The 13,922-nt window shown below is 41.9% G+C and overlaps 2 protein-coding genes across 9 annotated transcripts in view; both read right to left on the minus strand.

The window, feature by feature from the left end:
- The window catches only part of CEMIP (cell migration inducing hyaluronidase 1), a 101,107-nt gene that overhangs the window by 82,186 nt on the left and 4,999 nt on the right, over nt 1-13,922 (minus strand). The gene's annotated exons all lie outside the window — the stretch shown is intronic.
- LOC144246952 (uncharacterized) overlaps nt 1-13,922 on the minus strand; it is a 42,908-nt gene that overhangs the window by 25,210 nt on the left and 3,776 nt on the right. For all 7 annotated transcript variants that reach the window (XR_013340675.1, XR_013340672.1, XR_013340674.1 and 4 more), the window contains exons 6-9: nt 9,757-9,877; nt 6,474-6,626; nt 5,979-6,155; nt 826-894 (exon numbers count right to left, since the gene is read on the minus strand). Coding sequence is in view for 1 of the 7 variants with exons in the window: in XM_077785913.1 (XP_077642039.1) it covers nt 826-894; nt 5,979-6,110 (201 nt within the window). In the remaining 6 variants the exon portion in view is untranslated. The remainder of the gene's footprint in view (nt 1-825; nt 895-5,978; nt 6,156-6,473; nt 6,627-9,756; nt 9,878-13,922) is intronic.

Below are 13,922 nucleotides of genomic sequence, written 5' to 3' on the forward strand. Positions count from 1 at the left end.
GTGAGGCTGAAATATTCAGTTGTCCTCAAAATTAATCAAACCCTGCAGCACAAGACCAATTTCTTCTACCCTGCACATTCATATATTTCCCTCCCCAAAACCCGTAAAGTGAAGCATTTAAGATGACCTTTACTCATCCTGCTGGATGCTTACTAGTTGAAAAATGCTGGTAAGTAATGGATCCCAGAGAAGTAAATGTTTATGCTTGCCTAAACCTAGCCAAGGAAATTCTCTATGGTGGAAAAACTGTCTCACTATGTAGAGTGCCATAACCAGGAGGATATTAATAGAAATAAAAATATAAATGCCTACTTGTTTGCAACTCAGAATTTAACTGTTAGGTTGCCAGAGAAGGGATGATTATTTCTCTAGTGATCCAGAGCCAACCTAACTGCCAAGGACAAAACCCTATTTCAAAGGGACTGTTTCATAGGAGCCCAATCCTGTTTCTGCCCAGCCAAAACACACCAGGGTTTTTAATTCCAGAGTTTAGATACTTAAATAGCAACTCCTGCTCTCTGCTGTGCAACTAAAGCAAATGCATCCAACTCTTTTAGCTTAAGGAGACATGCATACTCTATGTTTGACTGTGGCATTCACTGCTGGCAAGGTTTAAGGCCATCTCTCAAACTATGATTTCTGCATGGGAAATAAGAAATAGGTGTGAGTTTGCATCTCAACCACCCATTTCACCACCCTGAACACAAGTATGATCTACCACAGAAGTAACCTCTTCCATTACTGAAACCTGATTCACCAGAACAATCCACTAGAGCCCCATGATAGTGTGGACAAATGCCTGCAACAAGAAAACACCAAACTTACCCCCAACTTGATTTCAACTTGCAGCAAAATCATTCCAAATTTATTGTTCACCCTTTGTGTGAGTCCAACCTAGAGGAGAAAATAAGGTGAAAAATTACTGCTTAGCTCAAAGTAAGGACTCAGCTTTGCAGTGTTTTGACAGTGATAGGGCTGGAACTGGGAAGCTCCATTGTCTGAGCAAAGTTTTGTTTTGCCTCCTCTGTTTAGAAAGAATGCAAGCTGTGTTGGTTCTCCCTCTCATTTCTTAATCCCAGGAGATATTTCCACAAAAATTAGACTTTTGGTTCTTTGAAGTGCACCCACACCACCATGTGTTGCTTGAAATCACACAGCAATAAACTGAACGGTGGCAAAAGAAGAGGATGACTGAAAGTGTAGGAAAATACTGGATAACTGTGAAATTTACTGAGGAATATCACAGCTGTTAATAAAGAAAAAAAAAAACCTAGCTATTTGTGGAATTTTCTCATATCTTTTCAATGTCCCTTTTAAGTGGTTTTGTCAGTGCCATATTTTTTATAATTGATCTTCCTAACATCCCATAAAACTTATAAAAGTTTTAAATTCTCAGAATTGTCTCTCATGAACATTCTAATATAACCCATGATTTTTATTTTTTTAAGGAAAGAGAAATAACAGGAAGAAGCATTATCCTCATTGTGCATAGCTCTGCTCTCAAGATTTTTCATAGCTACGTAAAAATATCTGTCCTGATATGAAAATACATCAAAACAAGGAAACTGCAGATGTTCAGCAAAAAAAGCATGGAATATTTTAATGTCTGCAGATGAAATTATTACAGGGTGTGAAGATTAAGTTCCGAAGTAATCAAGAAAATAATTACTCCAGGTCAAGCACTCTGAATGAATCCGGCAGCAATGCACATAAAAGCAGACAGCATAAATAACAACAGGATCGTGCCCACCCAAAGAACTGTCATTTGTTCCATTTAGCCCAACTCATTTTAATTGCACTGTGCACATGAGTAAGAATTAGGGTCAGCAGGATTAGGCTGAAAGTTTTTTAAGGGCTTTAAAGGCTTTATTTTAACAATAATAAACAGAAGGGCTTAGTAGAATAGGAGGGTTATTGTGACTCTGAGTTGGATGAAAAGTCCATCGCCTTAAAAAAAACCCAAACCCTGCAGCAACAACTACTTGCAGAATAAAAGTCTTTACTCCTTTAAAATGAAATTAAAGCCGAGAACCATTTTCTGCCACCTTCTTGCCTAAGTATGAATCTCATAAATACTTGAGGCAGTCTCCTTTAAAGGAGGCTCAGATACTTGAAAATTTAAGATGCGTTTCTGAGGTTTTTAAAATCTTCTTTTGCTGTACCACAGGAAGTTTTTCCCCAAGAGGCTACTTGGCCTAGGAGGATCCCAAAACTTGTTGTTATTTTCTTTTTTTTTTTTTCCTTTCATTTTAATTTATAAAAGATGAGACATTAAAAAATGTAAACACTGCGCAGCAGCTCAAAACTCCATTACAAATACTTTGGGATGGCACTTCTGGAGTTGCATATGAAAACAGACTGGGGAGGAGAACAAAGTCAAACTGCACTTCAAGCCAAGCAAAGGCACAGCCAGTACATCTTACATTTGATCAACACTCACAGTGTTTCCACCCAGCAGCAGACGGTTTGGGTGCTAATTTTATTCTTGCCTCTAACATTCAAGTCTGAAAATCAGAATTAGAGTGGAAATTTTAATGAGCAGTGTCATTTTTGTGTAAGCCTCAAGGTTACCTTACTTTGGTACACTGTGGGAGGGGAGTGCAGCTGAGTTTGCATTACAGCTATGGCACTGTATAATTTTTCCTATGTGAGCACACAGGAACAAAGACTCTGCTCCTCGGGTTTGTTCACATGGAGCTGGGAATGAAGAAGGTTCAGAGGCAGGTCATGTCTGGATACCACACCATTCAGACGCCTAATTCTCACTAGGTGTGGCTACCTCTGAGTGACACAGTATAAAGGATACTTGAGTTACCTGTCTGGAGCCTGACAGTGTTCTGTTTGTAATCTCTTAAGAATGTGCTAACTCAACCTGTCCAAAGGCAGCACCTAACACACCTGCAGGGAACCCTGATGACTGCACTTTCTATATTAAAAAAAAAAAAAAAAAAAAACTGCTGGAAATCATTGTAATAATTAGTAACTTCTTGTAACATTCAAGTGCTTGCACAAGCTACCAACAAAAGACATCTCCCTGTATCACTGCTATCATTTTAATAAAACCATTTTTATCTCATTTACCACCCAAGGTCTCTGTCCCCATGGCTTTTACTCTGCTGGAGTGATGCAAACCCTCTTCCTGCCAAGTCCCCTTTGGTCAGGAGTCTCTTTAAGGTTGGGATTGGTTTTTTTCTGTTCTCTATTTCAGGAAAGAACAGGTTTCAACTGTCTGCTTTTCTTTTTCCCATCATGAGCTGTTTGCAAATGTGTGCTTTGACACAGAAACCCGGCACTAAAACAACACAGGCTAAACATAGCAAAGTCAACATTAGGAAGTGCAGCCTAGGCTGTGTTTTAGCTAGGCTAGACTGCAGTCCCATGGCAGCTGCTAGTCCAAGGCCAGGGCCCACTGCTGGCCCCTGTGAGCTCCCCTGGGGACCCAAACCCACCCAACACAGAGCACGGGGACTCCTGAGGCATGGTAGGTTTGGCACAGGTAGCAGTGGGATAGGATGGAATCCACCCTGAACTCCTGGCTGCAGGGACAGAATGACCAGAGGGACTTTTAGCAGTGGATGTGAGCTGGGACAATTTGGGAGTCCTGCTTGCTCCTGCTCCTCACCTCCCTCTGTGCCTCAGGGGGACAGAGGGGTGCCTGGGTGGCTGTTTTGTGGCTAAAAGGAGATAAGTCAGGTCTTCTGAAGCAGTGATGCACCAGGGTGTGGATGTGGCTTGGTTCTTGGCTGGGGCATCGTCCTTGGGCTCTGCAGTCCTGCTGACTGACAGAGATGCTGGAGAGCAGAGCAGAGTCACCCCTCAGCTGCTGCTTCCACTGCTCTGAAATAACTTTTTAAAACACTCTTCTCAAAACAAACAAACCAGCCCAGCAATAATATTGCAATGGATAATGCATAGATAAGATATGAGATTTAGCTTTGTCAGTGGATAGACAGCTAGAATCCTTTGTGTGGAGTGCAATATTTAGGTCTTCTGCTCTGCTTCACTGTTATTTTTATGCTGGAATTAAACACGATCTGACTGGCTATATTATTTTATTGTCTAACCAATCTGCTGATTAGTCTGATTAATTATGCAATTATCCTTCAGCATGACTAATAGTTTTGTCATCATGTACAACTTGCAGTAATGTTTAATTTCTTCTTAAAGAACAACAGTAAAATGATTGTACTTTAGGGAATTAGTACTTAGCCATCCTTTAAAAACTAATAAAATGGCTAATAAAACTAAGAAGCCTGGAGATGGAAAATTAATTAAAATGGTTGACAGGCTCTGTCTTAACTAGGCAAAGATATATTACCCCATATAGCAATGAGCAACAACAACAACAACAAAAAATAAACTGTGATTCTACAAGTATAAAATCAGATGTATCACATCTGGCTTCAATCCAGATAAAATAGAATCAAAGTGAAAATTGCTAGGATGCAGGTGCTTACAATAATACATGGTTTTTAAACTGGCAAAGGAGCAATTTCAGAAGTTGATATTTTCTTGGAAATATACAAATAATAAATAGTTATTGAGATCATGTCATTAGGGTTTGTTTGGGTTTGGTTTTTTTTTTTTCCCTAATAGGCTTACACTGCACTTGTTTAATTTGTTTGCAGAATTATTTAGGAAATCTTCTGACCATTTTTATTTGAAAACCCTAGATCCTAAAGGTGTTGCACTACTCAACTGCCTCTCAAACAGACAATGCTGTACATTTAGCAGGCTCATTGGCCTCAAATGTTGTAACTGTATTAAAGAGTTGTATTTTCAGCCATTCAAGGTATAATCAACCCTTTGCCAGTGTGCACAGATATCACCTGTCTGAAACCATTCTTGTGGACAGTGCTACAGCCATTACTGGAGGAAATTTTCCACTCTCTTCCACTTCACTGATCAAACATTTTTTTTCTCTAAGCTCCCCTCCCCTGTTCCATGTTGATTTTCTTGTTAATGTTCCCCATGACCATCTTATAACCATTTCCCCAAGGGAACACATGAAGAGGGAACAGCAAATTACCCCTTACTCTTGTTCCAAAGGTCCATAAAGCATCCAAGGCAATTAAGATCTCGTGGAAATGCACAGAGACCATTAGAGGAGCAGTCAAGTGACTGTGATCAACATCATCCTTTCATGAATACCCCCTCCTTGCTGGTCTCAAGTGTACCAGAGAGGGGACAGATCAACTCTCTGCTTGCCAGAGGGAGAGATATTGGTCAACCTCAGAGCAATGGAAATTTTCCTCAAGGTAAAGCCAAACCTCAAGCCAAAGTTACCACAGTTCATGGACATCTAACTATGGACCTTGTTTGAAAAAAGCTAAGCAGAGGTCATGATTCCTGGAGAGAGCCAGGTGCAATCCATCATTTCCAAAGCCAAGTATCCAGGGTCATGATCCCTACAGGAATCCAGGGCAAGGACTGGAATTGCTCAGCATTCTTCAGCTTCTGCCAAGGCAGAGATACAGAGCCCCATTCTGTTGTCACAGCGCAAGGGAAGTCCCTGTTGTGAACAGGAATTTCACAGCTGATCTCAGAAACTGGGTCATGGCTTTGCTTCTCAGTGCATTTGCTATTTCTGTAGAATTGTTTTGCAGCTTATTGGCTCCTGATATCTCCTGTGTGACTCTCTCAACCTCTGAGGCCAGGTCCTTACCACGTCCTCAGCAACTGGCAGTGCTGCACCACCTAAGACCTGTGTTCTGAGTGTTCTGATTACAAGGTGAAACCTTTCTCTAATGCAGATTTCTTTGTGTATGTCTGCCCAGGCAGAAGATATCAAATTTTACTTGTTTATAAATAACCTTCATTACTAAGAAGAAAAGGGTTTCAAAATTAGTTGAAGGCATGCACCAATGTAACAAACACCTCTGCTTGGGAATCTTGCTCTAGGATAGATCTCTCACCACTGCTAAAAACTTCAAAACCTATCACATCTAACAGCAAACATTTCTGCTTCTCTCACTTACACTTTTCTCCATCAGGATCTGTGACACATTGTTCTGAGGGCTGATCTGCCAGGAGTTTATAATGAAAAACCCGATGGCACTTGAGTATCTGTCAACAGTCAGGGGGAACTTCTTGAAAGTGCATCTTGCCATCCTGATAGACCATCATAAATCTGGAATCCATGGATAGGGAATGTCCTAGGAGATTTAAACACAAACACCTTGATGCTGCACCACTGAAGCACCACACAAGAGCCATTTGGCATAAGTCAGATTCTCTCATCCATTCTCCACTGACTAATAAACCAAAGAGAAAACTAAATCAAACACATTCAGTCAAGAATGCTCTCAAGCTGTTGGCCTGAAGAGTAAGTTTATTTGCATGATTATTTTTTCTGGCCTGAACAATAATTTAAGCACCTGGTATAAATTACTCACTGGTAGCCACATTAATTCCTGGGGCTTTTCTTCCACCTTAAGCTAACGCCAAGAAGAAATGGCAGAAGAATAACTCACTTGTTTCTGGGCAGTGTTCTGCGTTCTCCATTTGCCCCTTTTCCCCAGTAGCTGTTTTGGCCTCCCTGGGAGCCAAAGTTGCTGCTTTCTCCAACAAAAATGGAATATGTAACCTCCAGGCTGGAGCCATTGTCTGTTGGGAAAGTCCCATCACTGCAAGCAGAGAAACACCACGTAAATATAAGCACAGCACACCAATTAATTAACACTTTTAATTACACCACAGACACAGTAACATTTGTGTCCTTAATTTGGAAAAAGGTGTGTGCACCTCTATAAGAGCCTGCTCTAAAGAATGTTTAGAAAGCAGTAAGTTAGTGACAAGGCAGCTTTGTGCTTGAGCATCAGCACCTCCTGTCCAGGACCTCCTGTTCAGCAGGAAATATTCAGCAATTCTGATGTATTCCCCAGGCATGCTGAGGCAAAAAGAATGAAAGGCTGAATTTCCCCTTGTATTTATGGCTGCCCAGGGAAGACTTGATGTGGTCAAGAGAGGAAATATAAGCTTTTCTCCTGTATTAGCAGGGGAATGTCTCCGTTTCCATTCTTGAGCATGTTACACTGGGGGAAAAAATGGGAAGAAGACCCATTTTAAGAAATCACCTTGCCAGAGTGAGTCCAATTCCATTGTCTGAAAACCTGGGACAAAGGAAACACAATGGTGTAAATGATGAGGAATATCTGCAGTGAACTTGGCCTACAGACCTATTTATGCCTGTTGTGGGGGGAATGATATAACAGTAAGCTACCCTGAGCTGCAGAGAATAATGTCACCATCCCTGGCCCAGGCCCTGTGGTCATTATTTTTAAGAGCAATAGGACCATCAATCATGGCAGGAACTCGTGGCTTTTCAGGAACAACATCTTGATGTGGGCAAAACCTGAAGAAAGAATCTCAGTTAATGCAGCACAAGGGACACAGGAATCAACTTCAAACAGAGGCAGTAGTGCCCAGGAGATCTTTTTTGTCTTCCAGTTATTGGCATGGTGGGTCTAAAGAGGTGATATGCCCTGAATCAGAGTCAGGATATTAGCCTGATTTCACTTCTGAGCTTTGGTGTAAAGCAGAAAACAAGAAACGTTCATAAGGATGAAATTCTGGCCCAGGTGAAGTGAGCAGGTGATTTCTCACTAGACACCAATGAGCCCACAGCTACTCCTCAATTTGATTCAATGTGATTTAGAGGCATAGAAAACATTTTTCCCAAGTCATTCAGATCCTTTTGTAGATGTCTTTACAGGGCCCATTGAGAATCCCTCTGTTGATTCTGGAAAATCAATTAGACTTCCAGGAATCTCATTCAGCAAAGCTAGCAGACTAATTGGAGCTGCTCTCCTTGCATGCACAGACCAAACCCAAAAATGCCTCTGTGGCTGCTGGAAGAGGAGCTGTCAAAAGCAAAAATATTCTCCCTGGGAACTGGGTGCATCTAAATTACTCACAGGCTATTTCTTGCTACAGTGGCTGTTAACGGTAGATTTGTGCTACGACTGGGACAAAAATGACCATTGCATTTTTGAGTCTACCACCACCTCCTGCTTCTTCCAGCTGAAGAACTAAGGAACATGTCTCCTTGGTGCCTGAGGGGGTGACCCTGGCAGGGAAATGTCACAAGGGACACACAGTCATCCTCTCCTTTCAGACTTATGGGAACATTATATTGATAGGGTATGATGGAGGAGAGAAAAAGCCAAGGCTTGGCCAGGAGCAGCAGGTGATTTCTCTCAGCTTCCTCACACAGACCCATAGGACTGCAGCAAGGCAGAAAATGGCCTAAATTTACCTGCTTACACTCTGCAAAAGGAAGCTCAGACATTTCAAAGCAGATGACAAAAACCTTTGAGGCTATTTATTTTCTTCATTAATCCCAGACCAATCTCAGCAGCCTCTTACATCACCTTTCAGATGTAAGTTCTTCTAAGCAATTAGTAATAAATATTAGAGTTTATAAACCTACTAATGCACTAATGGGATCTGGATCCCCTTCCACATGCTTCACTGTTTCGGCCTCACAACCCCAAGTGCACGGGTGTCCTTTTTGGCCAGCAATAACACAAACAGTCCAGTGCATAGCTATGGAATAGTTGCACATCAGAGAAAGCTTGTGGGTTTTTTCAGATGCTCCAGCCATAATGAGGCATTAATGATCTGCTAAATGCAGTGCAGAAGCCAAGATGCAGTACAACTGTCCAAAACACCGAGCCGTGCAGTGTGTGCTTACCTGGCATTATTGACAGTGAGATACTCAGCTCTCACTGCCTTTACTCCTTTTCCAATAAACAAACCAGCCTGGAAATGCACACGCCCCCAGTTACTTTAACAGATCGCTCAACTGGGACCAAAGAGCTGAGATTTTATCAATGACCGTGGGCAGCCAGTGCGTGCAGGCACAGGAGCTCCAGCAGCCAGGGCTGTCCCTGCCTTTCGGTGTCTCCTGGCTCTGCCAGGGTGACATTAGCACAGGATGCAGCCCGGAGCCAGGACAGAGCCTGCCCTGCCATGTGTTCTGCATCAGCATCTGGGGCTCTCTCCTGACCCAAAGCAAGGCTCTGAACTCCCACTCTCCCTCCCTCGCAGAAAGCAATAAGGGACCCTGCCAAGCTCTTGATAACTTTTTGGAAAAAGAGTGTTGTTAAGAATTAAGGCTTTAAATAACGAGTGATGAGTCCCCCGACAGTCAAAAGAGAACATGAGCTGCTGCAGCCAACTTACAGGCTTTGGGCTAGAACAGCAGCTGCCATGGACCAAGATGTAAAATATACAAAGCACAGTGAACAAATCCAATTTCTAGCTAGAATATTGAGAAATAAGTTTAAAATGCTTTTTATGTCTTACAGGTAATGTTTTCATGTCAACAGTATATTTGAGGGGAAGTGTTTTTCTTGGAACTACCCTTGAATTTTTGGTCTTATTTTCCAGAGGTGATGAGCAGTCGTTGGCACAAATTACTTTCCCTCATCCCCTTACATCCTGGCATCACTGTGGTCAACAGCAGTGCTGAGAGTCCTGCCTGTCTCTCCTTAAATCCCACTTGGAGTAGGTGCACTCATAGCCTGGGCACATTCCCTCTAACACAGCCACCCAGCTGAGGCTTCTGGAATGGGACCTCTGCTCCTCTCAGCTCCCTCTTTCATATTAGAACAAACAGGGCCCCCAAAAGTGTCTTAATGCAGTGTTAAAAAGACCTTTAGCAAAATGTGAGCCACCACAAGCATCACAGAGCAGCACACACAGTCAATGCCACGCTGTTATATTGACAGAAACATAGAAACCATCACGTGCCTTGGAATTGGAGTGGACTCTGGTGAAACACTGCCAGGGGTGTGTTCAGCCTGTCCCTCTGGGTGTCTTCCTCACACTGCCTGGTGGGGACCCAGTGGATGAGGCACCATGTCCCAGCATCCTAAAAGAAAAAGGGTGGTCTGAAAAATGGGGCCCTGCAATCAGTGATACCTTGGGAGTGTAGCTTTTCCCACTGTGCTGGCCAGATTTCTGACCTGAGCCAGTCCAGCATGTGGGTCCTGGGGGCCATAACTCCTACACCTCCCAGCTTAGCCTGTGGCGTGCACAGTAGGTCCCCAGGGCACACACAAGGGTTCTAAACTTGCATTTATTGTGCGTGAAATTCAGGTGGTTTATTAGAAAACAGTAAGGTCTGTACAGGTATATAAAACACAAACATGTTTTGGGTAAACATAAGAGCTAATAAGGAGAGAGTATGTATTCATATATAGAAATATAAAATTCTATTGAGCATTTAACTATTAACTACTAATAAAAATAAATGTTTTCTAAGAGATATCACACACTATTTCGAGGCATAGTTGTAAGAGAAATCAATGGAGAAGTGTAGGCATTTGTTCTTAACAGACACAAAGGTTGCAGAAATACATATCCAAATTCTATGTCTTACTAAAAACTTATTGCTCCTGACATTGATAAAGAAGTGCAGGATATTTGTTTGGGAAGTGGAGGCAAAGCATAGTTCTGCCATTAAATGGTTTTACCTGAGCACCAGCCACTGCATTCTCTATTAAGTTGTTGTTTGGATTTGCAATCCAGAACTTGCTGACAGCCCCGAAAAATCAAAATCAAAATGATCCTAAGCAGTTACCAAACAGGAAGGGATACATTTTCATAGCACTGCCCTGGACTTGAGCCACAACTCTCCTATTGACTTTAAAACTCCACACAACCTTTTAATGACACTCTTTAAGGAAAATAAACCATCTAGTAATGTCAGACATGGTCATTTATGGAGCCACATGCTGAACCTATTGTAAATTATATGTGAACGTTAACACAAAATCCATGCTCTGTCCAGTGCAGCTGAAGGAAATCCAAGGGTTGAGAGGTTTTTTTGAGTTAAGAAGCTTTGGAAAATGTCTCAAAAGTGAAACTTCTGGTCTGTTTTTTGAAACTTTAGGGGCAATGGTAGGAGTTAGGGATTCTCTATGAATTTATAAAACTTCTACATGAAAAAAACAACCCAAATATCTTTGCAAGCTGCAAATGGCCCATTAAGAAGAAGATTAAGGAGATATAATGTTGATGTTTGTCCCAGTAAGGAGTTTTTCTTCAGAGGGAAGATCAGTAGTAGTACACACAGAAACCAGATATAACTATAGAAGCATCTAATGCCATCTGTTGTCTTACTTCATTGGATAACATCCCTTGCAAATAAGTAATAAAGATCATGTATAAAAACACTGCTAAAACCTTCTATCCCTGAGAGGTGCCTCCAACAGTCCTGGAGCTGACTGGAACTACAGGCAGTGTGCATGGCTGTGGACTGATCTCAGAACTACTCTGAGGAAGATTACATGCATAATTAAGGGAAAATTGCAAAATATTGTATTTAAAAATACCCTCAGCTCTCAGAGAGAATATTTGATTCAGTGTCGTAGAGTAAATATCTACATAAAGATGCATAAAGATAAGTGTGTCTTGCATGATAAACCAACAAGCCAGCATGGTTAATCTAGAAATTTTTATGACTACAGCATTCCCAAAATTAAATAAGATATTCTTTAAAATGCACCATGCAAAGTAATTTATATTAACGAGATTCCTATTCTTTCTCCTCCATTCTCAGAAGGTGCAGGGCCACTTCTTTCCTTTAATGATCATCTTGAGTAGAGGTGGTACTTTACTATTTCAGTCTAATTAATATTAATTGACATGCTCGGGGATATTGCATTAAACCCTTATTTGACCAAAAGGGCTTAGCACAAGCTTCCTTTGATGTACAGTCTTATGAAGATAAATTCAGAAATCCTTCTTTTAAATGTAAATACTAAATCAGGCCAGTTAAAATACCAGCTATTTGTTACTAAATCTTACAGAAGCCTTAACTTTGTACTCAAATGATCCCTGTCAGCATTTATAGTCCCTCTTCAGGCATACAAAATTCCTGTTGACGTCAGTTATGTCTGTGCAAGACTGCAAGATTAATATTAACCTTCTTGGTTATTTTTGTATACAGAGGGATACTTGAAATAAATCCATTTCATGGAATCATATCCTGTAATTTCCCCTTGATGGGCTGCAACTGTACATAACATCTGGAGTCACAAACAGTATGGTCCCCATAGGTATAGCTCTGCTGGATTTCATTGTTTTCCTGGCAGCCATCCCTCAAACTTGTCATCTGCTGCTCTTGTTTCTGCCTCAATGAGGTGTCCAAAAGAGAGTTTAAAATAAGGCACAACAAAATGAGGTACACAGGTACCCAGCTTCCCCCTGAATGAGTGTTGGAAATCCACTGGGACCCTACACAAGGGCACAGCACCTTGGAGTGAGCCACAGGGAGGGGAGCAGGGAACTGACACTGAGCAGCCAATTCCACTGAGCTGTCATGTCCATCCCGTCCAGCTGAGTCTTGGAAACACAAATAGGAAATGGATTTAGACAAAAATGCAAGTGTCCCTGCCAACCTGCCAAGATCAGTAGGCCTGGCTGCTTCCCCCCTCAAACGATGGGCAGAAGCTGTGCTGAGGAGGCCATGGAAGACCAGCTTTGGACAGAAAAGTGCAGCAACAAACTGCTCATTGTTTTAAACAGCATTTCAATTGTAGAGTTTCATTCTTCCGCATTTAGCTGCAGCTTGGCTAATTGTGCTTCAGAAGGCTGCATGAAAAGCCAGACTTGTATCCAAAACCAGATTTTAGCTTCAATTAATATGATTAGTCTCAGCTGCAGGCTTCAGGGGCAGCCCTGAAAAGTTGCACACACAAAACTGTAGTGATCACCCTCGTGACCAGGACTAATGTGATTTAAAGATCACTTACATTTACAATCAGAGATAAGGGTCCATGCCATCAGAACAAAACCCCAATAACTGATCAATTCCAGTGTATCACTGATAGAAAACCCAAGCCTGGAAAGGCACCCACATGCAGCACTGTCACAGGAGCACTTTATTCTTTGTGCCAGCATGAAACACTGTCCCCAGCCCAAGCTGCAGCCTTGCTGCTGTGGCCAGCACCAGATGCTTAAGACACCTCTGAACACTGAATTATAAATAGTTCAGCAACACAATATTTGTGACCTTTATGCCCTGCATGACAGTCTGCACACGCCTGCCATGTGCCCAGCTCTGGGCACATCCCAGCCTGCCCCAGCCTCCCCAGGAACCCAAGCTGCTGCTGGCTTGCAAAGCAGCACGAGCCTGGCACAGGGCAGCAGATGGAGAAGGGGAGTGCAGACAGCTCTGCCTGACCCACACACAGTGCAGCACAAACCACTCCAGCAATGTACATCTAGAATTACATCCTCTAAAACCTCAGGATGGGAGGGGGAAGCCTCCTCTCTGGTTTACTCTGCCTCTGGGCTGGAATTTCATTATCTGGTGCTGAAGCAGGTGCCTGTTCTTTGACTGCCTTGCTCTGATACACATGCTGTTCTCTGGAACTGCAAATTATTTTAAATTCTTTTAAAGGAAGGCTGTTTATTACATTTTAACTACTCTTCATTTTAATGAATACAGATCAAAGCCACATGAGTCTTTCAAAGAATCTCATATTTAATCTTTGCTATAAAATCTTCTCACTGATTCAAGTACTCAAAGCCCTCAGGGTCATATGCCAGGGCTGGCTCTCACTTGGATTATCAATTGCTCTATTGCACTCCACACATGCAGATAAACCCTTGAGTACTTACTTTCTTCTGATAAAGAGCAAGACCATACACCATTCTTCTAAGGACCATTATTAACATAAGGCTATTTTTTTCATCCCAGACCCATTACTTCAGTTCCAGAGGTTTAATACCCAAAGGGAAGAAAGAAAGCTAAACTACATCCACACATATTGGACAAACCTCCTGACTCTGTACACAGAATTAGGCTCTACAGACAGAGACAATCACAAATATGAGAAGGCAATAAAAATTTTGAGTGACCTGAACAATACAAATCAAGTTTAGGATACATGAAGAGTGTTCCTGTG

The sequence above is a fragment of the Lonchura striata genome, chromosome 11 (assembly GCF_046129695.1).
Source record: "Lonchura striata isolate bLonStr1 chromosome 11, bLonStr1.mat, whole genome shotgun sequence".
Taxonomy (NCBI): domain Eukaryota; kingdom Metazoa; phylum Chordata; class Aves; order Passeriformes; family Estrildidae; genus Lonchura; species Lonchura striata.